At 41.3% G+C, this 26,158-nt stretch overlaps 2 protein-coding genes and 1 long non-coding RNA gene across 5 annotated transcripts in view; 1 reads left to right on the forward strand and 2 right to left on the reverse strand.

Moving 5' to 3' along the window:
- Positions 1-697, reverse strand: LOC136555701 (uncharacterized). The gene is made up of 2 exons (XR_010783529.1): positions 370-697; positions 1-282 (listed from the first exon to the last, which is right to left on the reverse strand). It is a non-coding gene; the product is annotated as an uncharacterized lncRNA (long non-coding RNA).
- A 315-nt stretch (positions 698-1,012) lies between these two features.
- Positions 1,013-25,996, forward strand: NSG1 (neuronal vesicle trafficking associated 1). Of its 2 annotated transcripts, none has more exons than XM_066548618.1 (5): positions 1,013-1,186; positions 1,565-1,719; positions 5,403-5,519; positions 16,084-16,194; positions 21,437-25,996. In XM_066548618.1, the coding sequence occupies exons 2-5, from the start codon at positions 1,591-1,593 to the stop codon at positions 21,635-21,637; spliced, it is 558 nt and encodes a 185-aa protein (XP_066404715.1). In that variant the 5' UTR covers positions 1,013-1,186; positions 1,565-1,590; the 3' UTR covers positions 21,638-25,996. The 2 variants fall into 2 exon arrangements, with proteins under 2 accessions (XP_066404715.1, XP_066404714.1); XM_066548617.1 differs by having other exon boundaries at positions 1,014-1,186; positions 1,568-1,719.
- Positions 22,832-26,158, reverse strand: part of STX18 (syntaxin 18) — a 60,413-nt gene continuing 57,086 nt past the window's right edge. For both annotated transcript variants that reach the window (XM_066548614.1, XM_066548615.1), the window contains 2 exons: positions 25,793-25,873; positions 22,832-24,551 (listed from right to left, as the gene is read on the reverse strand). In XM_066548614.1, coding sequence (XP_066404711.1) covers positions 24,456-24,551; positions 25,793-25,873 — 177 coding nt within the window. In that variant the 3' untranslated portion in view covers positions 22,832-24,455. The remainder of the gene's footprint in view (positions 24,552-25,792; positions 25,874-26,158) is intronic.

The following is a 26,158-nucleotide window of genomic DNA, read 5'->3' on the forward strand; positions in this document are numbered from 1 at the left end:
AAATGAAACCCCTTTTCTTGTACTTAACACATGCAAGCATGATTTATGAAACGTTACTCGGGTAAGACAAGCTTATTTTACACTTTATTTACTCAGGACAGAACACTGATGGGAGAAATAAATGAGATAGACAGGATGATCCATAGCTGGAGACACGACTTGCTTTGTGCCACAGCCAGAAAGGGCCTTTAGCATTACAGACCATTGATCTCAGGAAAACGGGATGCGTGTTGGATTGAGCAACTGGAACAAACCACGCAGAGAGGCTGCTCATGCTGGCATCTGCGAGAAGAGGTTGGTTGGTTTTGAAGCATGAAACTGGCTCTAGGCTGAGCACCTGTCTGCCTCTCCTCTCTCAGAGCTGCCTACCATGCCAGGCACTTGTTGCTTTCCCTGCGCCGGCTGGGCAGCAATGCACCTGCAAGACGCCAAGAGGAGCATGCTGGCTGCCTTGGCTTACAGGAGACAGCGCAGTGAATACGAATCACTGGGTTTTTTCCGCCCCGAGCCTGCAAGATGTCCTCTGTCTCCTGGCTGCAAGGCTCCGCAGTGCCTTTGCCCGGGAGTGACGCGAGCCCGGCCCCAGGGCTCGCATCCCCCGCTTGGCAGAGCGGACCCGGGCCGGGCTCCCCCCGTGCTGACCGCACACCGTCCCGTCCCGTCCCGTCCCTTCCCCGCAGGAACGGCCGAGGGAGCGGAGCCGGCGGAGCGGAGCTCGCCTCCCTCAGCAGCCGGGGCCGGGGCCCCTCGCCGCCGCCGCCTCCTCCTCCTCCTCATGTAGCGCGGCTTCCCCGCCCCAACCACCGCCGCTGCCCCGGCCGGGGCTCTCCGTGCCGGGCCCCAGCAGCACCGAGCGGGGCAGGGCGGCGGCTCCCGGTTCCCACCCCGCTGGCGCAGGCCCCGGCGCGGCCCCGCCCGGGGAGGGGCGCGGGGGGCCGGGCGGGACGCGCCGCCCCCTCCACCTGCTGCCGCTGCGCCATCGCCGGCTGGGGGAGCCGCCGCCCGCTCGTCCCCGCGGGCCCCTTTGTGCTGCTGCTGCTGCTGCTCCGGAGCTGCCTCAGCCAGGCGGCGGCTGCGTCACGGCCCCGGCGCTGCGGCCGCCCCGAGCCACCCCCGGAGCGAGAGCCGCGCCTCGCCCCCCGCTCCGCCATCGCTGCGCCCCGAGCCAGGGCCGGCAGCCGCGGCGGTGAGTGCCGGGGATGGGCGAGGGCAGCGCCGGGGATGGGCATGGGGCTCCGAGCCCTCCGCGGGCTGCGGGCGGTGCCGCACCGGGCCGCGCCGGCGGCATCGCTCGCACCGCGCTGACGCGTCGGGGATTTGGGTGCCGCTTTGTGTGCGTGGAGCGCTGGGGTTTTGTTAATTTTGATAGTAGATGCTCTGGTCGTCGTTCGTACTTCCCAGAACGCCAGTAGCTAACCGAGTCATAGCGACCAACACGGATTTTTTTTTTAATTTATTTTAATTTTTTTTTTTCTAGAAGGTATTTCGGGTCCCCCCGAGGGCTGGGAAAAGGTCTGGTTTCTGATATTTTGTATTTCTTTGCGTGTGTGCCTGTGTGTGCCAGCAGAAAAATCCCTCTATCCTGGAAGAATGGTGAAACTGGGGAATAATTTCAGCGAGAAGAGCACAAAGCAGCCCCTTTTGGAGGATGGATTTGACACCATCCCCCTGATCACACCCCTGGATGTCAATCAGCTCCAGTTCCCACCTCCCGATAAGGTACAGTAGGCTTTAGTTTCCACCCTGGAGAATCACACCCAAATCTCTGGCAAACAACAAAAGAAGAGGTTATGGGTAGAGAGCAGCTTAGGAACGACAAGAAATATGGGGTGTTTCAAGGCATGCTAGTTACCTCTAGGGAAAAACCCCAACAGCTAAGCTCATGAAAAACCACTAATGGTGATTTTCATTAAAAATCAGTGTGAAATGTTAGCAATAAGCATGTCGAGATTTTAGTGCTGCTATATGAAACATATACTATACAAATGGAAGCTTCTCTAGACTGTATTGTGATAGTCTTTCCTATTCTATGTCTTTCTTCCATCTGGAAGGTCCTGTGTATTCTCTGTGGATAATATGAATTTTCTCTGTCTAGAAAGTGCCCCCCTGATGAGGGAATAGAGCCCTGCCTTATTTCTCTGTAAGATGGGCTTGGGCATACTAGCAACAGAGAGCACTTCCATTTTCCTTCTGTGCTTCAGTAAGAAACTAATGCTAACCCCAGACAGGCTGAAATAATGAGATGAGAACAGGCCACTGAGTTTTCTCCTTGGCAATTTATTTTGTTCAGAAACCTCCGAATAGGTGATTCAGATATCCTCTGTAGCTGGAAGGGGCCAGTCCAGTGAGCTGCTTACAGGCTGGAGGGGAAGTGTGCTTCCTGTATTCCTCATTAAATCCCTTGATTATTAAGGATTTAATTTTAAAGATTTAGAAAAGTGATGTGATGGCCTGTAAATATGTTTATTGTCCTCACAATAAAGAATTCAGTAAGTGCCACTACATGTGAGGCACATAGGAGTAGGATTTTTTCACGGTTTTCAGTATCCTGTTTTAATAGGATTCTTACTTGTAATTTCCCACATGCATCTGCTAATAAAAAGCTTTGTGGTCTTCATACAGTTTTTCATTTTTGGCCTTGTGTCTTCCACAAGCTGAATTCTACTTGTAGATAAGCTGATAGCTATACATGCCTCAAACCTCAAAAAATTCACATAATCTGAACTTAGGGTAAAGAGTTTTAGCTTGTAAATTTTTTCTCGGTGGAGTGTTGCTTGTAGGCAATACAAATAAATGTGTGACCTCCATTTTAATTGCTATCAACACCACTCTGTGTTGTGTGTGGTGACCAGTTGGCAGGCATAAATGCAATAAGCCATAACAGCTGTTCAGGAGCCTGAGGGTCCATTTTATGCCCTCAGTTACATGGGTGTAAATCTTGTAACTGAGAACAAAATCACACCCTGAGGCTTTAGGACAAGCTAAGTCTGACCGTGTCTGATACATCTGCCAACTGGTGACTGGATAGAACCGATTACCAGGGACCAGTGACCAAAGGGATTTGTTCTGTTCCTGCACTGCTAAGCAGAAGTCTGAATGAGGGATCTGCATGGTAATAGCTTTAACCTGAGCAGAGCCTCTGTTGTGAGCCCAGGGGGCTCTGTGCCAGCCCCTTTGCTCCTACTAAAATGGGCAGAACACCTCCCACCTGTTTGGCATTTGCCTTGAATGAAAGCAAATGTCCAGCTAAGCTGGAAACTTAAATAAAGGAATATTTGATTGGCTCTTCTACTTGCCACTGTCCAATTGTATATTAGCTTTCTTTTCCTTTGGCAAACATAGAGGGGGAAAATTAAATTTATTGGTCCTGCTGGTGTCCTTCTGTAACTGGTTAGTCATGTCAGTGTCTCTTTACTGGTTGTTAGAGATTCAAAGGCAGGAGCAGAGCAACTGACATGAAAAAAAGAAACTGTATTAAGAAAAGATTGACACACAGATCAAATTCTGAAGTATGCAGACCCTCATGTATAATGAATAGAAGTACATTCTTCATATGCCTATGGTTATTATCCACTTGCAAGGCTCCAGCATGGCAGTGAAGCATAACTTCTTGAACAGTAGAGACTACAGTGCTAAGGATTTGATGATTTTGACAGTTTCTAAATTAAAGGGATGAAGTGATTTAAATTCATATTTAGATATGTTAAACAAAAGAAGACATTACATAACCAAGCAGTTAGAACTGTACATTCAGTGTCAGCTGAATGTGATTTGAGTTGCCTGAGATTATGTAACATAAAGGGGGGAGGAAGGGAACTAAGATGTTAAAAAGCATTCCAGAAATCATCAGGTGGTTAGCTTCCATGATGCTGTTGGGCAGCTATAAAATAAAATAGGTAATAACTAGTATCTTACTAATTATAACTGAAAATAGGTAAGTAGGTTTTAAACTTATGTCCTGAACAAGTATGTGTAATGCTGTGAAAGTGTCTAATAAACTTTTAGTGCTGAGTCTAGGTACAGTTACACATTCCAGGTACCACTCAGGGCAGTGAGAAGAAGGGAGCCCAAGGTTTGTCATTTCAGTGTCTGGCTGCCTGAAGTGTCACCATCTTAATTTCAGAAAGATGGGGAGAGCCTGTTTACAAGGGGCTGTAGTGACAGGACAAGGGGAGATGGCTTTAAACAGAGAGAAGGTTTGGTGTGAGGGTGCTGAGGCCCTGGCACAGGGCCCACAGAAGCTGAGGATGCCCCATCCCTGCAGGTGTTCAAGGCCAGGCTGGATGGAGCTCTGAGCAGCCTGGTCTAGTGGGAGGGGTCTCTACCTTGGGCCATGGGGCTGGAACAAGATAATCTTCACAATCCCTTCCAACCCAGGCCTTTCTGTGATTAATGTATTTGCTATTAGTACCGTGGGCTGGGATAAAGATAGAATTTGATTTTCAGAAATCTAAAAGAGTAGATACTTATTCCTTGGAAAAAGAGAGGTAACTGAGCAAATTGTAATAGCACCATCACTACCATAAACTGTACCCTAGCTTGAGAATAATACTTGGAAAAAGTTCCTGAAAAATGCAGAAGACAAAAATGAGGCAAATAGGTTAGGTATGTGAAAATTTTTATGATTAGAATGCCGAGGAGAACACTAGAGATACGACTGACGTAGTGAGTATTTTGGGAATAGGGGTAAGGTGCTAAATTGTGTAGCTTGGGGCAGTAGTTCATAGCAAGGAATAAACTGAAGAGCCTTGGGTGTTTGAAGAAATCTCATTAACACAAGGGTTCGTGTGCATCTTGCTGCTTGCAGCTGATAATTCAGAAATTAGATGTTAAAAATAAGAGTGCCAAGGGCCATAGTCTATCATATGGTGAATAGCAACTAGACTACATGGGTTATTTCATTTTGGTTTAAACTTAAAATCCTCCCATCAAAGAACATGGCATCATCATCTGCAAGATTTTTATGGGTACTCTTCAATAATCTTCTGTTGGCGTCCAATTTGAAATCCCATTAATGGGATTTCCTGAACCAAATGCAAGTAGCCATTTCCAAACCATCCATAGTGGGAAGGTCCATGATTTGGATTTGACCTATCCTTGCCTAATATAAGAACACAGTATCACCACAGATGAAAAAATTGAACCTTTGTCAAACTGTTGCATAACAAGTCTTGCTGTAGGTCCATCAGAACCACTTTGAGAGGTAAGTTAGTTGATGATTGATATACTGGAAAAAATAATTAATAATTTAGCACTTTCAAAGAAGAATTACACAAAGTGGGGAGGGGAAAGATATGGTGCTAGATGTGCTTGTAAGCAGATAAAAGAAGAGTTAAAGAATAATTAAGGTTTTTGTGGCCAGCTTTAGTGGACAGTTTTGTGATTGATTCTTCTTCTTAAAGGTTGTGGTCAAAACAAAAACAGAATATGAACCTGACCGCAAGAAGGGAAAGTTCCGTACTCCTAAGATAGCTGAATTCACAATCAGCATCACTGAAGGGGTTTCAGAAAGATTTAAGGTAAGCAGTGCCATATAAAGTTGTTAATGTCTCAGTTGTGTTTGCACAAGTGCTTAAAATCAATTGCTGGTTGTAGTCAGAACTGGCTATAACAGAGTGCCTGTTGTGGATATAGCTGGACATGAGAAAAATTAATTCAATGTTATAATAGTTCAAAATTGAACAATTAGAAACAAAATCAAATCTTGCAGCTTTATTGCTTGTAATCCCTCACTGGCAGATGAATTCCAAAGGCATTTCTGTCAGTGTGTGGGCTCCAGAATTGCCTGGCCAGGGTGTGTGTGGGCTGCACAGGGGAGTACTCATGGCATGGGCAAAGCTCCTGTTTGTGTTGAAGGACAAGAGCCACCAGAACATTTCTTTTCTTTTTGGCTTCTTATTTATTACTGTGGCCAAACCATTCTCTTAAAAGCACTGTCATAGTCCATTATGTATTTTTTATAGTTAAATATATGACTTGGCAACCCAGGGATATAGATCAGAGCTCTTTCCTATCAGTTTTCCTGGTCCCATATAATCTTATGGTTTGGTGATGCCTGTTACTGTCACATGGCAGTTCAGAAAGAATCTGACTCAGATTGTGTCTACACCCTTACTACTCCCTTCATCAGTCCCACAGGGAACCTGAGGGCTTATCTGACGCAAGGCTTGAATATCCTTTCCCCTTCCCACTAGAGGATAGTTTTTCTTGTTCTGGGTAATTAAAGCAAAGCAGGAAAGTTGGCACTTCAGCTTGTGCTCCCCTGTCCTTTTAACAATAAGTCTGCAGGTTTCCAGTGCTTCTAATTTGGCATCTTACCCAAGGATACCAAAGTGTTTTTAAGCAGTAGGCATCCACACTCTGCAGTGCACAAGTGCAAATACCTTTGGAAAGCCTAATATTTAGTATGAGGGGAAAATACAGAGTTTCAGTAAAGGTGTGGATTCTCTTTCTACTGCACAGTTCTAAACTTTGTCTGCATGATAGGAGAGCACACACACACATTTTGGTACTGTTGTGCTCTAAAAGCTGCCCAGGCCCAAGCTGACCTTCAGAAGTGTATATGCAGCTCTCAGTGGAATCAGAGCATGCTAAACAAACAAAGTGAAGGCTCAAGGAGGGATTAGACTATATTTGGAAAGGAACTTTGCAGAGTGTTGCTGCGACAAATGTTTTAAGTGCCATTCACCTGGTGGTCTCCAGCCATAGAGTGAAGCATGTGGGTTCCAGTTAGCTGTGTGGGGAACCCCAGACAGCCAAGAAGAGATGTGATGGGGTGTGGTAGGGTTTTACCAAGGAAGTAAGAATCCTAGTTCCAGCTTTTCCTGTTCCTTGCTTTGGGGCAAAGACATCCCATTCCTCAGGGAAAATGCTACATTCTGACTCACATTCTCTCTTTGTCCTCCTGGCACCATGGTACCAGTCCTTGAGAGCAATCCCCTTCCTCTCAGGTGAGGAGAGTAGGGTAAATGCAAATGGGCAGCTCAGAACAAGGAGAGATTATGTCTGGCTGTCTTTGTGCGTGTCCTGGTCACACTGAGGTGATTGGAAAATGCTTACTGTGTTGCAGAAGAGAAAGGAGAGGCAGTTTTTAGTTTGAATGCCCTGACAGGACTTTGGTTCCAAGCAGCTGAGCAGAGCCTATACCTGAAGAACTTTGCACTTATGGTTTAGTAGCAGGGCCTAAGGGATTTAATTGCTGGAACATTAAATTCTAGCTAAGGCAAGGTTTTGAATATCTTAGTCACATTTAAAAGGCTTGTGCATCCTTTTGTAAAACTGGGGGGGGTTTCTCTGTCTTTGTTGGGAGAGCTGAGCAAATGAGGCCTTGCTGAAAACAAATAAATAGCTTGTTGTGCTGTTGGGTAGTCTCTTCTAATTTGTGTAGCTGAACAGCTAAAAGCCTGAGGATTTTTGCATTGCATTTTTATATACCTTTGGATGGCATACTTAAATAAAATGTCCTTTAGATGTTACTTTATGATGATCGCTCTGGGATTAATCTCATACTACAGGGTTGCTAGGTTTTGCTGCTAGGTAACTGCTGCATCAGAGAGGTTTCTGTAGGATTTGCTATCTCTTGGGAATTGCAGGGTGATTCACATTGTGGCTGTAAGTCTAGGTTTCCAGAGAAGAGTGTGGGAATTGATCAGTTAGGAAAATTTTGGTTCAGTTAATTGAAAACAATGTTCATGCAGAACATTTGGGTCCTAAAAATGTCCCTTAATCTCTATATAACAATTTTAGAATTGAATTATGCTGGTTGCAACATTTTAAAGAAAACTAACTATCTCTCCAGTGGGGATGATTGTCGTATTCACCACTCCCAGTAATAAATATTACATGAATAGTTGATAACATTTCATAAATATGTAGATGAAAAGTACTGATTGTGTGAGGTTTTCTCCTGGGTCCTTATTAATTGTGAACCATCATGTTAACTTCTGCTGTTGATTCTGAGAGAGCAAAAAGATATTTGTTTGAAAATTAAATATTTGTTGTAATTATGAAATGCATTATTTAACTGGTGAGATATTGACTTTGGCTTGTGTTCATGAAAAAACTTTCAGATGCCATTTTAATGACTTCAGTATGGTGCATCACCAATGCACAAGCTTGCCACAAGACACAGCCCAAGTGTTGTGCTAAAAATAAAGCAAGTGAGTCAGTCATATTTACAAATAATTCACATGTGTATTCTAGGATGTACTCCTTAAATAATGACAAAGCAGATTGCATTTTTGGGATTCAGCAGTGCAGATCATCTAAAGCTGTTCTTCTTGAGAAGTTACACATTATAACAAATGAAGTAACTCCAGCATTGCATATGTCATGTAGATCATTTGGTGTTTTAGCACCTGGTGAATAATCAATTATAAAATGTATTTTTCTGCATTCAATTCACATTACCACAGTTATAACAGAGCTGAGAATGTTTTCAAAGAAAACTGCAAGTATCATTTTCCTCTATGAAGCCACATTCTGAATTCAGATCGGAATCTCTCAAAAGAATGTGAAGATTTCCTGACTCTGAGAACCCTGTTGTCTTAATTTATTTTTATGGCAGTAACCACACCAAGGAAGATGTGACTTTTTTCACTTAACATTATTTCCCATTGAGAAACAGATGTCTTGCTTTTGTTCTTTGAACAGTGTAGGCTGATGTAGGGAGTTGGTTCTGGAAAACATCTGGAAAGTGACTTTGAACAAGGCGGATTTTTTTCTCTTGTAAATTGTCCACTCTACAGAGTAACAGAGGATCCTTGTGAACCAGGACATAGGAGGAAGTCAGGGCAGAAGAAAATTGGTGGTCTGAGTTACCCAAAGCCAAACCTTTGCCTCCCCCATTGACAGAACAGTGTTTTTACAACCTCCAGTTGGATTTTGTAGTGGGATGTCTACTCTGGCACCCACTGATTGGGCTACAGCTGGCAGTTGTGTACAAACACAACAATTTTAAAAAATCTGTTGTAGCAAAGCATGACTTTTTTTTTCTGTCTTTGAGAAAACATCAATAAAGAACATTTAGAGGTATTTTTAAAACAAACACTGATTTTTCATAATAAATTTCAAGCCCTTAAATCAACCCAAGCTGTGATATGCCTTCAGCCTTTGGTTTCTGTTCAAAGGCAGTTCAGTTCTTCTGACTTTATCTTTGACATCTCTACATACATCTAACTGCAGAGCCAAAGCCTCAAGCTTATCTCTGTGCTAAGACCATGCAAAGTGTGTACTATCAAGTAGCAGTCAGCTGATGAAATGTCTGCATGAAGTTATGGAAGAGGAATTGAAACTTCAAGATAAGTTCTTGCAGTTTTACCTGGTCGCTTCAAGACTGCAAAAATGTAAGCGCCATATATTGAACTGTTCAGGGCTTTTTTCTGTCTTAAAAGGGGCATCCTTCAAACATGTTTCTGCCTCAACAATTTTTTACCTCTTCTTAGCAATGCCAGTGATTACTATTGCTGCAAAAATAATCAGAAGCAAGGAAAACAGTTCTCTCTTTGCTGCTATGTAATTACTTTGTGTGTTGAGTAGCTCTTTGCTTCCACTTTAAAAGTCTTTTAAGAGCAGGAGATGCCAACTGATTCCTGTACAGGTATCACTTCCTTAAGTAGATTCTGTGTCTGTCACTTAGTGCTGGAAGAGTGACAGGTACTTACTGTCATTAGTAGTTCTGTTTCTCCAGTGGAACTGCTCACAGGATTGAAGTTTCTCACAAGTATAAGTGTTTGGCAGGCTTTACATTTTTTCATGACTACTTCAAATAAGAAAAATAAAGGAGGTAGTTCTTTCAATGTAACAATTACTTTAAAATAATTGATGCAAGTAAAGGCACTGCATGTCAACTGTCACTTTTCCTTTTTTTAATGTTTGATATTCTTTGATATGACATTGACAATCCTCCTGCTAAATTTTTGGTTGAAAGGAATTTTATAGTCAGAGCTGGAAGATTTAAGTAGAGTGGATGCTTAACACAGCTCCCCTGCTATAAGTCAGTTGTCCTGTGCCACTGTTTCCATTAGAAATCCATTTACTGGAACAGAACCAGTCTCACACAGGTGACACAGATGATGTTTTGGATGTCTCCAGATGCATCACTTAAATAACCTTTCCTGTGCTGTAATAACATTATGCAGCCTTTTTCCTGGCCTCAATAGTATCTTCTGGGTTTGTATGAGAAGGTAGTAAGATTCTTATCTTGGTGCCACAGGGTTTCTTGAACTGCTTCCTCAGATCCCTGTTAAGAAATACAAGATGTGGTGCTGTGTGATAGAAGATGACAGGAACATTGCCATGAACAGCAGAGTTAAGCTGCAGTTCTAGGATCTCGAGGCCAGTGCCTTGTTAACCTGTTTTTGTGTAACAGTGTGTCCCTCAGGTTTCATTAATCAATTCCCTTGCAGACTGGTCCTGTTGTCTTGCACTGTTGCTGTTAATAAGCTCTGGTTCTGTAGCTTCTTTTTTCTTCCTGTTCTCAAGAATCTGCCTGCCTTTTTTACATCTTTTGCTGCTAACTCCCAGTCATCTCCAGGTAAACATCCAAGACAGTTTTCTCCTCTTTGTCATTTCTGTTTGAGAGGGACAGTGTTTTGATTTCTGCTGTTTTTTCTGTACAATGTGCCCCCGAACCATCATCCTCTTTGAGCACAAAGTTTTGATGGGAATGATGTGAGGAAGCAGTTGAGTTCAATGGATGGATACCAAACATAGAGCTAAACATGACATGCAATGTTAGAAATACTCTTCTGAAACAAGGCACCTGGTTGTCATCTGGAATCACAGGTCATCCCGTACATTCCCACAGCAAGTACAGGGCACTGCACCAGGGTGTTCTATTTAATTTTCATTGCTCTGTAAATGAATATGAGTCAAATGGTGCATGTATAGATGTAAACGTTCCTTTTTTCTTTCACATTGCCATTTCCCATTTCTTAACATTTCTTAATCCTTGAGTGTGTTGTTTCAGACATGTTTTTCAGTTAAAAGGGACAGGCTGAGGTAATAGCAAACAAGGACATAATTTTGCAGAAGCAGTGATAAGTGGAAAGCTGATTTTTGTGTTCTCTAATGTGCTGGTAGAGGGCATTGTGTAGCTGGAGATGCAGGATTTTAGTGAAGAGAGGTGAAATGGAGGTCATGGCCATTAGCAAGAAAGTCAATGCAATGTTTTACGAATTTTTGTCCAGACACAATCTATTGTAATTACAGGCTGTCTGCCTAAAATTCTCTTGTAGTTTAAATTGGATAGAAATAATCTTAATTTCCTGTCCTAAGTAGTTGTACAGAGTTGCTGTATTTTACCCCAAAGGTCTCTGCATTTTACTGGTGAGCAAAGCATTAATTGGCTCTAAATCATTTCCCATGAAAGGTGCTGTGTATGTTTTCACTCTTCTTGTTCAGGGCTGGCAGCAAGTCTGTGCCTTGCACTTCACAAACCTATCAGAAATGAAAGTTGTGTTCCCAGGAGGCTGGAGTTGAAATAGATAATGCATAGATGTGGAGCAGAGAGGAGATGTGACCAAGAGCCAGTGATTGAGCAGTGAAAATCATTGCATATCTTGTTAGTTCTTCTAATAATAGGAATGCTTCTACATGAGTTTGTGTGCTGAGAGAAGAAAAAGCATGAAGGAAGGCGTGGTGCAGAACAGCACAGTATGAGTGGCTTAATGAAAGAATCTCAGGCAGGAGGAAGGATTAGACAAGTAGCAGTGAAGGCAGGGGAGAAATGAGTTGTACCCAGGCTTTAATGGGACAGTGGCATAAAATAAACAGCAAAAGGATGGAGCTGAGAGGAGTAAAATGGGTAGACTTGTGCATGACTTGAAATACAACCAGGGAAGGGCGTGAAGAGAAGCAGGCATTGTTGGTACATTGTTGGTACAGTTTTGCTGTAGTGTTCCAGCTTGGCTGAAAAGGGAGTCCAAATAAACATTAGTGGAGTGAGGAAGAAAGAGACTGCAGTAGCCAGGCAGAGAAAATATGGTTTGTAGTCTGTAGTCTATAGTCTTGTAGTCTTGAGGCAAAGTAGCATGGACTGATGGGGAAGATCTGCTAGATCTTATGGTAAAGGCCATATCACAAGCTGTTTACATGATAGTGTAGTTGTCAGATATGGTGAGTTTCATTTGTTCAGCTAACTGCTTACAGAGTCTGAAGACAGGTTTTTTGCTCTGGGTATGCTTAGTTCATTCATTAGTCATCTCTCATTTTGATTACTCTAATGGCTTCTGGCTAGACGTTGTCCTTCTTCTGCTCTTCACTCACAATCTATTCAAAAATCTGCCACATACATAATATCTTGTCATCTTCTCTGTTTGCTTCGTTTTGCTGCCAGATCCCCTTAAAACTAACTTCAAATGTCACACTCAGATGAAAGCAAAATCACACTTTGAATTCCTAGTTAAAAGAAATGGTTGTTTGTCCTATCTTATAGTTACTTCAAGAAAAGTATTTTAAAAGCCCATCACTCTGGAGGTGTGACAGTCACCTTGGAGTTAGTTCTGCAGGATATACATGCAGTGAATGATCAGAGTAATTCACAAGAGTTCTGCTTGTGAATGTACTGTGTGGGGTCCTGCATTGCCAGCTGGCTACCACAAAAAAGGAGATTCAAGATTTCCTTCCAGAATAAGGGAAGTGGTGCTTTTGCATGCATGGCAGCTGCTCCTGCTTGAGGAGGAGGGCAAGTTGTGAGTAGTGTGGGTAAGAAGAAGAAAATAACTTTAGTTTATAGTGAGGGTGCAAACTTGCTGTGGAAGAAAGCAATACTATGACAGCTTTGGGATTGCTTGTGGTCTGAAGAGCTGCTTGTTGCCTTCTCTTTTTTATGCTTTTATCTCTGAAAAGCATCTGGAAAGAGAGGCCTCAGAAGGTGAGGCACAGAGGTAGGATTGCACTGTGTTAGTGCAGGGAGAGAAGCTGAGTGCCTCAGGTTCAGAAGTGGTCCATGTGGGCCACTAGGATGGGTTATTATGAGAATGAAGAAAAATGGCTATTAGAAGAAAGAAAAGGATTTTCAATTTAAAAGGGAGAAGTGGATTGGGTTTAAAAGGTGATGGCAATCACCTTGGAAAGAAATCCATTGCTGGATTCCATCTGTGCCATTTTCATCTGCAACTGTCTTTAAATAGAAGTTCCTTGTATCCTGAAGGGTGGTAAGAGAAGGGAGCTTCTCTCCTAATAGGATGGAGACAAGAGCTTACTTGATTAGGGATTTGCAAATGGAGTGTGATTGCAAATCACTGGAGATAATGAGAGTAAAAATTTACATGTTAATACCAAAATTAGTAACATTAGGAAATACAGTAAGTGAGAGAGAAAATTCTGTGATATTTTTGAAGCAGGACCCCTGAGAACTCTTCCCATGGCTGACTGTGTGGCAATGGAAGAATTTGTACAAGCAGTGAGAAGAATTTTTGCAGGCTCCACACTGCCACTGAAAACAGATCTCAGCAAATCACCTGAGACCATGGCTCTGCAACTTGCCAGCCTCCAGCAATCAACACAACACTGGGCTTTTATCTTCTTTTAAAAAGCAGTGACTTCTCAGAGCAGTTTTGAAGCTTTGAAGAATGATCCTGCAATGACTGTGGAAATAGAGTTTTTTCTTACTATCTTAACATTTAGTCTCAATTACAAAACAGCTTGTTACTATGTTACCTCACTATGTTTCTGAGACCTAATCTGTATGACTGAATGGTTACAGTATGGAAATAATATTACAATTCTACTACTGGCTGGTAGTAGAAGGGCCAGGAAACAAGGTTAAAATACTTTTATAGAATATTTTTCAAATATATTTTTCAAGAGTATTTTTCAAAACATTTAAAACTCTTAGCTCCTATCTGTGGTGGAGACAAACATGAGTTGAGCTGATCTGTGCCACAGCAGTTGTGCCTGATGCCTGTGTCCCATGTCACAGGCCTGTGTTCCTGAAGGGAGCAGCCTTTGCTGAAGGCTCTGTGGAGCCAGGAGCCTGATAAAAAAACCCTGATAAAAAACCTATTGGAAGGGCTGAGCCAGGGCACAGCTGGGCCAGGAATGGGGATTGCTGGGAGTGCTGCATTGGCTGTTATTAAACTGGGCCACAGAGAATGACCAGAAAGAAAGGTGAAAATGTACTTTGTCTCTTGGATTCATGCAGGACACACTGAGGCATGGGAGATGTAAGGAGAACATACAATGTTGACAAGACAGAGTGAGCTATCCATGTTAATTTTTGTGTATGCAAACAAGTAATAAACTTGGAGAAAGGCTAATTAGATATGAAAATTGTTGTCAGTGTGATGTTTTCAGAGGTTAATTAAGATTTTTTTTCCTTTTTGTACTCCAGTGACTGCTGAGAAACTAAACATGTTGCTCCATGTCTCATTTCAATTGTTACATTAATATCTACACTTCTGCTGCTAAATTACTTTTTGATCGGCAGTTCTCCTTGCCTCTGCTCCAGCCTTCCCTTTTTTTGCTTATTTTTTTTCTATCAAAAATCCTTATTAAATCCTTGGCTTCAGCAACACACAATACTCAACCTTGATTCAGCCAGGAAATACAGCACTTGCTGTTGTCTGCCCATGATGAGATTTGCTTTCACAGGATGAGAAGTCCCTTAAGTTTATTGTTGTCCTGAAATGTCCTAACACCACTGCCACACACAGCTTGCAGTGTTGCAAACTGTTAGTTCAGAGGTTTATCAAAACGGGGGTGTATGGTGGTTGTTTTTACCAAGAGGCAAAGCTACAATTTTTTGTTTTGGCTTTTTCAAATACCAGATTATTCTTGTTTCAATTAATTGACCCTGATATGCCTGAATTCATTTTTCAGGAGGTGTATATAGCTGGTTTACTCATCTTACTTCAAATTTAGATCATATTATGCTTTGTTTTAAAAAATGAATAATATAATCTTGTTTGTTTCTATTTATTACTGTTTCTTATGCTGTAGCACATGCCTGCTTCTTTCTAACTTGCCAAAAGAAAATTAATCTCAATCACTCTTACTGTGTAGTCTCCATGACCTACTATTTTGTCTATCAGTAGAAGTTTTAGAATAATCAAAACACACATCTGGGATACTTTCCCAGGTAAAGAATGCTATTTGCTCACTCACACCTTCCACAAAAATGGGTCTGATTTAGAGAGCTTTGTACTGCAACTGCTAGACAAAATTTTGTGCTTTCTCTCATCAGTGGGTGATGTAATTCTGTCTTGTGACACAGCAGAAGGCTGCTGGTCTCCAGCTGCTCAGAGTTTGTACCTGGGAAAGGTTAGCTTGATCCTGACACTGATTTCAGCTTTGTCTTAAGGTGTGTCTTGGACTTCTCTGCAGCCCAAGCTCAGGGGCAGAGAGGTACTGAAGGACATGGAGAAAAGCCATGTCAGGCTGTGTGGAAGGCTTCTCTGTGAGCACAACTCCTGGAGGCCAGCCCAGTTCAACAGGGGGTATTTCCTCACGGATCTGGCAGTCAACTGCTCCTGTACAGGCTCTGTGTGATGAAGGAATACTGTTGCAACCTATAAATTAAGGAGTATTGAGCAACCAAGAACGCAGACTACTGGTGTAACTACCCCTAAGTTCAGAGCAGGTGCAATGACCTCCAAGCCTAACAAGGGAGGGCAGACATTACTTTGTCCATCTCCTGAAAGTCACCTCTGGATGACACTGTGCTAACTTATTGTCACCTGACTCCATTCCTGGACAGGCATAGGGAAAACAAACATGCTTAACAGCTGACATAGACTAGACTTAGACTTACATCATCCACATACTGAAAAAACAGCAGACACAAGCTACCTTGGTGTGTCTTGGCCTCATGTGCCTTGAACAAAATGCACTAAAAAAAGCCTTGCAGTACACAGGCAATGTGTACTGCCCAGATGATCCTCTTTCTTCTGAGAAGGGCAGGGTAAAAGCACTTAGGTGCTGCTTCCCTGTTCTCCCTCAATAATTAAGCAGCTGGTTTTATCCTTTGCTTGATTTTACTGTACAGTGCATTCACAGCTGACTTCTGCACCCTGCAGTAACCAGCAGCAATAGAACAAGCAGTGCATTACTAACATAAGTGTGTTTTATTTTTCTTTACAGGTAACTGTGCTGGTCCTTTTTGCCCTTGCATTCTTAACGTGTGTTGTATTTCTGGTAGTCTACAAGGTTTACAAGTATGATCATACCTGTCCAGAAGGATTTGTTTTCAAGGTAAATTGCATACCCATTCTAGAAAAACAGTAGAGTATGGAATATTCTGTGTTGTTTTAGGCATAACCTTGATTAAGGCATGCTGTATTGCATAGGTTTGGTGTTTCTTTACACAGGTTAGTGTGCCTCCTGCTATGCTTTTGCTTTGTAATTTATAATTGAAGTTGTACTATTGCACAATGTTATTTTGCTAACGCTTTAAACATTGAAAATATAGCAAAAGTCTAAACACTTGGTGTCTCTCAAACTGCAGTTGTCTGGAGAAAGCCCTCATTTATGGGTCATATGGTTTAATGATGCACGTTCCTCCAAATTACTGTGTGTTAGGAAATGAGAAAATGATAAAATGTGGAGAAAAAAAAATCTGGAATACGTGTCAAAGAAAAAGTAGAGTGATGTTCTCATTAAGAGTAGTAGAGTTACTTCAGGGTTATTTTTGTACTAAGAACTTCTTGTTCTAGAATAGTGACCTCTGAGCCCTACTGCCAAAAGTGGTGCCAAAAAAGGGAAAACACATTTATTCTAAAAAATACTGGTTCTAACCAAAAGGAGGCTAGGCTCACTTTATTTGTGTGAGATGATGGTGCTGGCTCCTTTGCTATGACCTGGGCTGAAAGTCAGGAAAGTAGAATTGACTTCCCAGTTGTAAATTTAACAGAGTTGAACTTGGCTGTAATTAGGTAAGAAAAGTAGCAGTGATAATGGCATTATTCCCCTTATTTTTTTAAAATAATATTTAGTCACATAATAAATTAAAAGGGTGCCCCGTACGAACTTCAAAAGGATTCAAGAAGAGATGGCTGCCTCAGCACTCCTCAACCATCATGTTCAGGATTTTATCTGTCACTTCAAGCACATAAATATCTTACAAGAATCTAGTTCAAAATTATAATCAGTGATGCCCTTCTGGATTAATTTAGGTTCAAGCATTCAGTTGGTTACTGCTTCCCCTTTGTTCAAGGGCAAAAGATACTGTGGTTGGAATACTTGGCTGTAACTCAGGAGATCCAGCTTTTGGTTCTGCTGTTGGCTTTTGGTGTTGCCTCAGACACTGAAACCCCTCTGTGTTCATGTCAGGGGACAATAGACCTTTTTTTTCCCTAAGCTTTCTTTTGGCATTGCACAGTCTGGAATATGGACTGTTATGTTCCTTTCAAGCCTGTCTTGATGTGATCCTGACTCGACAGGAACAGCCAGTTGTGTGTTCCTGTGTGAGTCCAGCAACAGCCTCCTGCTTCTGCCTCCTTTCACACAAAGTTGTCCTCTCCTTTGAGTTGCAGCTTTCTGGCTTCTTGTGGTTTGTCTTGCCAGTGTCATAAATATTTAAGGAAAGAACACTTTCTCAGCTACATTTCAGCTACCCAGTGACCAGAGTCTGGTTGTGTTTCTCTCTTTTGGGTCCTGTGTTTGGGACAGAAGTTAGGCAGAATGTCCCATAGCTCACACTCTGTTCATAAGGTGCAGCACATGCACAGGGCTGCATCATGGTTACTTTCCTGATGGTTTTCTTGGAGCTGGTGTTTTGTTTCCAGCTGCTTGATGGCATAATGTCAGGAGACAGAGCATCTTTGGTCATGTACCTCTTTTAAGAAAGAGATCTACAGGATAAGGATGTTGGCAAATGACACAAGGCCTGAAATCTACTGCTGTTAAGATGACTTTGTATTTATTTGTGTCTTTTTTTTGGGAGAGTCCATGATATGTGATGGCATAGCTTGGCACAGCTGTCCTAGGACACATGAAGTCTGTCACCTTGTAACCAATGTCTCTGTGGACTGGTTTCATGTTTCAGGTGGACTCAACATTACCTGGCCTGGATGTTCCCAGGCTTTAGATGCTGATGTGATTTCCTGGTTAAGGGCAAAGGTGTACCTGCCTCAGGAAGCCTGGTGCTGCAGGAATCTCTGCATAAAGGCTGAGCTAACCACAGCTCTGAGTCAGCCTCTCTTCTCTGCTTTGATGCTCTCATACATGGAGCAGTTCCAAAGCTTTCTGCTGTACTACGCCTCCAGGGCATGAAGGTGTGCTTAAAAAGGTGCTCATTTTCCTTTGTACAGCAGTCTTATTTCTGTGCTTGCTTAAGCTTCCTGAGACAGCCTCAGTACTGCTGCTGTGCACATTGCTTCTCTGGAGCACTCATCAGAACCTCCTGGTGAGACTCACCACAAAAACCTGAGTGCACTTACATCTGGAAGAATTTCCCCAGGGTTTCAGTATGTTCTGTACTGTGTCTGTTACCCTTTAGTGTTTGCTGCCAAAGCCCCTGCATTCTCACAGACTTGTGGGCAGTACAACAAAGTCACTTCAGTGCATTGAGGACCACACCATCATCTGTTAAACTGGGAAATTATTGACCCAGCAAGTTAACGTGACTGAAGATACTATTTATAAGTGAAGTCCACTGGGGTCTTCATGTCAAAGGAACAAAAGGAATCATCTTAATTCAGCCAGATATAGACTGGCAACCAGGGTTTTCTCTGGCATCAAAGGCCATAACCTGTAAGTAATTTCCAAAATAGAAGGGTTGGGAAAAAAAGAAAAAAGACTGGCAAGTCACTCTGGAGCATCCCAGTTTCTCCTCATGGCCTTCCTTCTTCTCTCACCTGGGAACCATGGCAACAAATAAAAAGGATGGAAATAAATGTTCTACATAGCTGGAAGTGGCAGGGTAAGAATCAGCAGCAGTTCCCATCTTGCCATCACTCAGTCACTGAGTGCTGCATGGCTTGGTTTGACTGGGAACTAATCCAAGGGGCTGTCCTTAGGCAGTACACAAGGGGAGTGAGTGAAAGGAGAGGTTGTTTTCCCATCTCTTCTAGAAGCATGAAATCCCAGGAGCAAAAATGCAGTCAAGAGGGAAACTGATGTCTGTTTCTTAAGGCACTTCTGTCAGATGTCTTGCATGTTTGTAACTACAACCCCCCCCCCCTCCACCCCAGAAAAAAGAAACCAAAAAACATCACTGAGTCATTTTTGCCTGCTACAAAGCAAATTGCTTCTGAAATCAACAGAAGATTCTGTAGCTTTTTTTCAGACTGTCATTAATCTTGGCTTGTCTTCAGCTCTAATAATTATATTTGCTTGAATTTCCTTGGCAGATTTCATTAGTTCAATGGATTGTGTTCCTTTCCCCACTTTAAATATTTAGAATTGTGATTACATCCCATGACTTTAATGAAATAATCACTACACATATGTCTGTGTCTATGTGCTTCTTAGTCATTTTATCACATCAGAAGTAGTGTCAGTTATCCCAGATAAAACATGGATAATACTTCCAGAAGATGACATGGTTGATGTATATGAATATGCATCTCAAATAGCTCCAGTCCATATTCCTGGATTATGTTTTTATAAATCTAGGTCTCAGTCTTGCAGCTGGCACAGACATTGACTCTGAGCACAGGAAAGCCTCTGTTGAGTTACAGTGCTGAACTGCCACAGGTGCTGTTTAGCCAGGGTTAAATCCCATCTGCTTTCTGGTGCTACTTCAACAAAACTGGGAGGGAGACTTGTCCCAGCTGCTGCCTTGACAGAAGGTTACAGATAAAGGGAACCAGGGTGGCAGTGGAAACTCTGGGCACTCCTGTGAGTCTGACAGGCTTTGAGGCTTCTGTTCGAGCCAGTGAGGTGCTGCCTGTGGGAGGCTGCCAGTCCTGTGACAGCCAAGCATCTCTGAGCCATCCCATGTGTCACGTGATGAGTTTGTCAGGGGCAGACAGGTTCTAAGACTACCTGTGGGCCTCTTATTTTGACAAGTATTCCTTTCTTCTTTCATACCTTTTGATGATTTTTTTCCTTTTTAGGAGGCAAAATTTGTATTAAGCCAAGACTGTCTGCTGGGTCTTCACCCATCTTTTGCTTTATGATTTAAAACCATTTGAAAGAGTTGTTACTTGTGCTTATTTATGCCTTTTTTTTTTTTGACATGGACAAAAGTCAACTCAGAAGTAAATGTGGACACTTTTAAGGTAGAATCTGGTCCTGAAACCCATGGAATTTTTGCCTGTGTTTTTCTGCTGAGAAATTCCCAATATAAAATGTTGTTTGCTGAGTAGGAGAACAGTAGCAGTTCAAAGCTGCTGTGCTGTAGTATTATAAATTTTAGTCCTCTGGTGCTGGAAGCAAGAAGACCGAATACCCTATTTCTTTCAAAACAGCCAGAGTAGAAATTACTAAATGATTTTTTCCTCAAGCTGCAGCTACTTCTAGCTTACAATAGTCAATTCAATTGCTCAGGTGACTGCCCTAACATGTTGAAGTATCAGGCACGACTGCCTGGACCGGCCAGTGTGGCAAGAGGACCTGCTGCAGAGAGACCCCAAGACCTTCTGGGCCAGAACTTGGGGGTCACAGTATATGCCTAAATAACTTTTTTCTCCAGTGCAACGAGCTGCTCTGTAGGCTCTTCCTGCAGTGACTGGAAGAGTTCCTGGATGATCCCTGTGACAAACGCACTGCACAGCCACATTCACTTTGGCTTTTAAGATGACAGCAAAGTGGATTTGACTTTTATTTTACTCTCTAAATTATCTCTTTCACTTTCCAAAGCTCTGAGCATCTAGCAGGTTCTATTTAGTGCTCCTACAGTCTTGGGAAATGAAATAATGTAGTCTCACAGCTCCAGAGAGCTTTTTAAAAGCCTGCTGTTGACTACATCTTCTGACAATAAGGAGTGAAGTATTTTATATGTGTGTACACACTTCCACATATGCTTGGCCACCCACAGAGTTTTCCCTATAATGTGTGAGCTACTGGGCTGTAGAACTGTTCATACATTGGCAGCAATATATCTGTATTAATTTCTGTCCCTCAGAATGCAAACACCAGGGCAAATTGCCTGAAGTTAATCTAACAGTGCAATACAGACAGCTGTAATTGTAAACCAAACAGTTGGAATTTGGTGGGCAGGAATAAACAGCAAAATGTGGCTGGGACTGGAGACTGAATACTTTTTCAAAATGATTTTCAGCAAGCACATTTCTTGTATGTTAGTTATTATGATATATAAACCCAGATTGGTCTTCCTGGCAAATGCATGAGTAATTAATTTAAGGATTGCAGGGAAGAACATTTTGAGCACAGTAGGACAATACTGTAGTTAATTGATGTGTGTTGCATCTTGACTCACAGAGAGTGACTCTTGGCTTAGACTAAAAGGAAAAGGAGAAAAAAAACCCTAATCGACTTCATTTGTGTGGGGGGCTGTATCTGAAACCTAAGCAATGGATTTTCTTTTCAGAATAATCAGTGCATTCCAGCTGGGTTGGAAAACTACTACTCTGAACAAGACTCCAGCGCTCGAGGGAAATTTTACACGGTCATAAACCACTACAACCTGGCCAAACAAACCATCACGCGCTCCGTGTCCCCCTGGATGACGGTACTGTCGGAAGAGAAACTCTCTGAACAGGAGACTGAAGCTGCTGAGAAATCAGCTTAGTATGATAAGCTAATTATAAAAACTATGTCATTTGAAGGTAACTAAGGGACTTCAAGGAACTTTTCATTAAATATAATTATGGATAATTTAGAGGTTACTCATGTTTATGGTGTAACTGCTTCTGTTTGCTGATACTGCTTTGCAAAAAAAAAAAAAAGAAAAAAAGTGAAAACAAAAACTTGCTGCAGAACATTCATGGGCATAACCCCAGGTGCATATCAGCATTGCTGTAGAGCTTTGACACCATTTTCAATGTTAAAAAAATCCAATGTTAGATATGTTCTTGCAGTTTATTGGATACTGATAGATTTTGTCACTGAATTTTCAGGGCTTGGACCTTAGATAAATCATGTGTTCTGTTGTCTGAACAGATACTTAATTTATTAAGTTTTTGAATTCTTTGTCATTTTGCAAACTGAAACACCCCAGCCATAACTAGAGTGATCTCTTGTTTAGCTGAAAGCTGTAAGTAATGTGTAGTTTGGGCTCAAGCAAGAATGATAGTCAGCACTACCATCGGGGCATAATGTAATGACTTGTATGGAGAAAGAAACTGTCAGGTCGCATTTTTCCTTACACTTCCTTTCCTGTTTTTGTAAGTGATAATGAAGTTCTCTGCAACAAGGCATGCTCAATGTTTTCTTATTGCTGTCAGCAGGATTTAACTGCATTTCCACTGTGGCTTTAGCATCTTGGTAAGGATGTGCACTGAAACACAAACTAGATAGACTTATGGAAAAACACAGGCAGTTTTAGTGGTGGGTGCTGAGGATAGTGTAAAAAATATACAGTTCAGGACGTTCTAATGAGAAATGACATCTTTTGATCATACTAAAGAGGCAGAAAGCCTATTCACAGTACATGTAGTCCACTATGTCATTTGTTGGATAAAGCTGAAGGAGTAATATGTCTAAATTTTCTCATGTATTACATCCCATTTTCCCTTTTTATTAGTTAGAAAGAGCATTCTGTTTATGTATGGTTTGCAGTTTGATACTTTTTAAAACATGGAGCATCACAAGTGAAACAGTAGCATGTTAGATACCACAACTGGCTGTTAAAGCTCCATGTGAAAGAGAGTGAAGAGCAGAACTGTTTGTGTATGGCTTGGGAGGGGAAAAGATGTAGAAGAACATAGTATTGTGGATGCACGTTAAAGTTCCATTGTAATTACAAACTTACCTATTCTTTGTGTGAAATAATGTTTTCATTTTTATTATAAATCTTAAATATACATTATAAAAAGACATCTTATTAATTTAACATACAAAAATGTGTGAAGCATCTGGGCAAGCAAGTTGCCTTTTTATTCATGTAACTTGAATGGGACAAGGTAGAGTGGACATGTCAAAAGTTCCTTTTTTTTTAAGGGGAAAACATCAGTAAAAGCTGTTTCTCAAGATTTGTAGTAGAACAAATGTGGTCAGATCTACGTCTGTTTTTCTCCAGCAGAAGCCTGTCATCCCAATACAGTAAAAATAACCATTATGACTCAGTGCTCTAAATTTGATAGGAAATGTGCATTACGCAGTGCAGCTGTGAAAGGCTTTTTATTAAGTCATCATGGTATGTGGAATGCCTAAGAAGCAATAAACTATGTGCCAAATTTTTCTTTGCAATTAAAGATATCAAGCTTATGTGAAGATCTTTAAAACATACCATGTTTGCATTTTCTAACAGGTATCTGTTTTATTGAATATAATTGATTCACATGTAACTTTTGACATTTTCACTCTGTGCATAGTAAAGAATTAAGAATGATGCTACCTGTTGCATAAAATGTATAGACATATACATTTCAGAAGAGAGATAGGAAAACACACACATTTCATATCAGCATACTTATAGAGAACATTCAGATTTTACAGGATGGAAAGGTCTGTTTCCCAAGACTGTTCTAAATAGAAATGATTCATGATACATCTCCTCCCCTTAAATTTAGGACAATAAAAACTTTAATGCAAAAGTAAATACTGATGAGAAACAACTTCTTTTTCTCCTCGGAACAATAAAAATTAGTAAGCCGTACGATGTAGGAGAAACAGATTGTTTATGCTTCTTGAAGTCAAAAACATTTTCCATCTGATTTATCAGGAGGGAGTTTATTGAGTCTTATCTACACTTGGTTTTGAGACTTCTTTTAGTTAACAAATAGCTCCCAGGTTCAGTACTTTGAGGAGTTTGACTTTAATTGTCTATCCTTTGGCTTTATTCCAGCATCCCAGAACATCTGTTTCATTGCACAATCTGTTTGTTTGTGTTGTATTCTCTCTTTTCACTTAGAAGTAAAGCACTTCCTTGACTCCTTATCATTATTAGTACCATTAGATCAAGCTGATTTCTGAGACAAGTCGTTTCAAAGGATAAGAAGTGAAGGTCATTTATGTGCAAAGTGATCACTGTGTACTGAAGTGGTGTGATGAAATAAACGCCTGAGACAGCGTAGATGCTTCTGCACACTAACAGTTTTCTCTTGCTCTGGGATGGGAGCTGGACTTTCCACAGCACAGGTGGGTGACTGTGACAAAACCAGTATTGTTGCTTTTTCTTCTGTTAGATCTGCTCCAGCTTGTAGCTTTCTTCACAGTTCTTTCAAAGACTTTTATGCTCTCCAGAGGATAAGCGTGGTTTTATGTTTGATACAGGGATTTAAAATGAATGTACTAATGGATATATGCACAATTTATTTACTGGAAAACATTTCCATCATAGAGGTATGAGAAAATGCATAAAATACATAGGTGTGCTCTTATACCCTGCTCCACTAAAAAAATGTCAGAACATTTACAAACAAAGCATGGAGCCAGTATATGTTTAATTAATTATCATACCAGTCCAGGAAAAGCAAGGAGAATGAACACATCACAAGGAAGAAGAGGATCCATACTCTAAATCCAGCATTGTTTTTGATGGCCTGTGAGGGAAAGGTTATCCCTGTTACCATTACCAGTAAATACACTTTCAACAGTGGCAACTCAGAATGCCTGTTTGTGGCATCACCCTTCCCTCCCAGAAGAGAAACAACAAAATTTGACCTTAATTTCAGGAGAATACAAATCAGGTTGGCTGGTACCTCTTTAGATTTATCACACTGAAGTCACACTTAAAATCTTAAAATTGCACAAATCAAACTCCAGGAGCTATATTGCAAAGTACATGCTTCAAAGTTAGTTCTAAGTTTCAAAAGTGAAATTCCTTGATTAAAAGGAATCAGGCCTTCATCTTTCTAATAAAGATCTGACTTGAAACAAATGAAAAACAACAAAACCAAACAACAAACAAACAAATAAAAAATCCCTGACACCTCTGGACATAACTCAGTCACTTATTTCAGTCTCAGAGCCAGTATTTTTCTTGGCTTCTCCTTCCAAAATTGAGACCAGCAGGGGACTTATTTTTTGTTCTCATTTTTTAGATTTACATAAGGAATTTTTTTTATATGATACAAATACTAATGTGAGTAACAAAGTTTATTTTACCACCTTTCATGACTGTTTCTCAGGATGGTTTAGGAAACTTAGTTCTACCTAAAAATGTGAAAAGTGAAATAAAATATAGCTTCAGTTTGGTGCACTTTTCAGAAGAGCAGAGCAGTGGACAACTCATCCTTGAGATACCTTTTCTGTGTGCTCTCAGGAGAGAGGAAGAAGTGAAGCATTTACTCAGTAGCCTAATTTAGGAACTCCATTTTTATTGAAATCTCAGTTCCCAAAATAAAACATCCTTTCCTTCTACTTAGTAAAAGTGGAAGAGCATGCAAGAGGTGTTCAGAGTCTCTTCTGCTAACACTCAGCATTCTGTTTCAACCATTTCAACACTGTCTTATAGTGGTAGTCTGCAATTTCTGCCCCCCACTTCTTTGTTTTAAAAAAACTTCACAGGTGCTTAAATGCAAGCCAGGTGACCTTCATGTTTAAAAACTGCTGAGGCCAAGTAGATTTCTGCAGTCCTGTGAGCTATTCAGATCATGCTTAGCAAGTGTGAACTATTGAGAAGCTCAGCTACCTTGAACAGTTTTCCCAAAGCCCTGTCCTGACACCCAACACCCACTGCACCAGTCCCATGGGTGAGCTTGCACATGCTGTTTTAAAGCAACACCTGGAAAAACCTGAAAGTTAAAAGAAATGAGTCTAAAACACAACTTCAAGATATTACCTCTCTTATGTCTTCATTGCCTTCTTTTATATTCTCTGTTGCACCCACAACTAATTGATGGATATTGTCAATATCAGTCTCCTGTTTAAAAAAGAAATAAAATTGAGAAATAGTAATGAATGTTACAAAAAAAAATAAAAACCACTTTCAAGGACTTGGGGAACAAGCAGAACTCAAAAGTAAAATAAAATCTGGTATTACTAACATCTTTGTTTCATTGATGCAAAGGCAGAGAGTATTACATTACAGTTGTAATTTCTTTATCGGTGATTTTATGAACCTGAATGGAAACCACCAAGACCTGCAGGAAGTCTCCCATTTATCTACAGTCAAATCTAACCTGTCTGATTTTTCCCAGCTCTTTTG

The sequence above is a fragment of the Molothrus aeneus genome, chromosome 4, assembly GCF_037042795.1.
Source record: "Molothrus aeneus isolate 106 chromosome 4, BPBGC_Maene_1.0, whole genome shotgun sequence".
In the NCBI taxonomy this organism is placed as follows: domain Eukaryota; kingdom Metazoa; phylum Chordata; class Aves; order Passeriformes; family Icteridae; genus Molothrus; species Molothrus aeneus.

What these genes read in the sequence shown, in the direction of transcription:
- NSG1 (XM_066548618.1), top strand. Translation starts at nt 1,591, where the DNA reads ATGGTGAAACTGGGGAATAATTTCAGCGAGAAGAGCACAAAGCAGCCC. An exon ending in GGGTTTCAGAAAGATTTAAG is followed by an intron (nt 5,520 to 16,083) that starts GTAAGCAGTGCC and finishes TTTTCTTTACAG; the next exon opens with GTAACTGTGCTGGTCCTTTT. An exon ending in CAGAAGGATTTGTTTTCAAG is followed by an intron (nt 16,195 to 21,436) that starts GTAAATTGCATA and finishes TTTTCTTTTCAG; the next exon opens with AATAATCAGTGCATTCCAGC.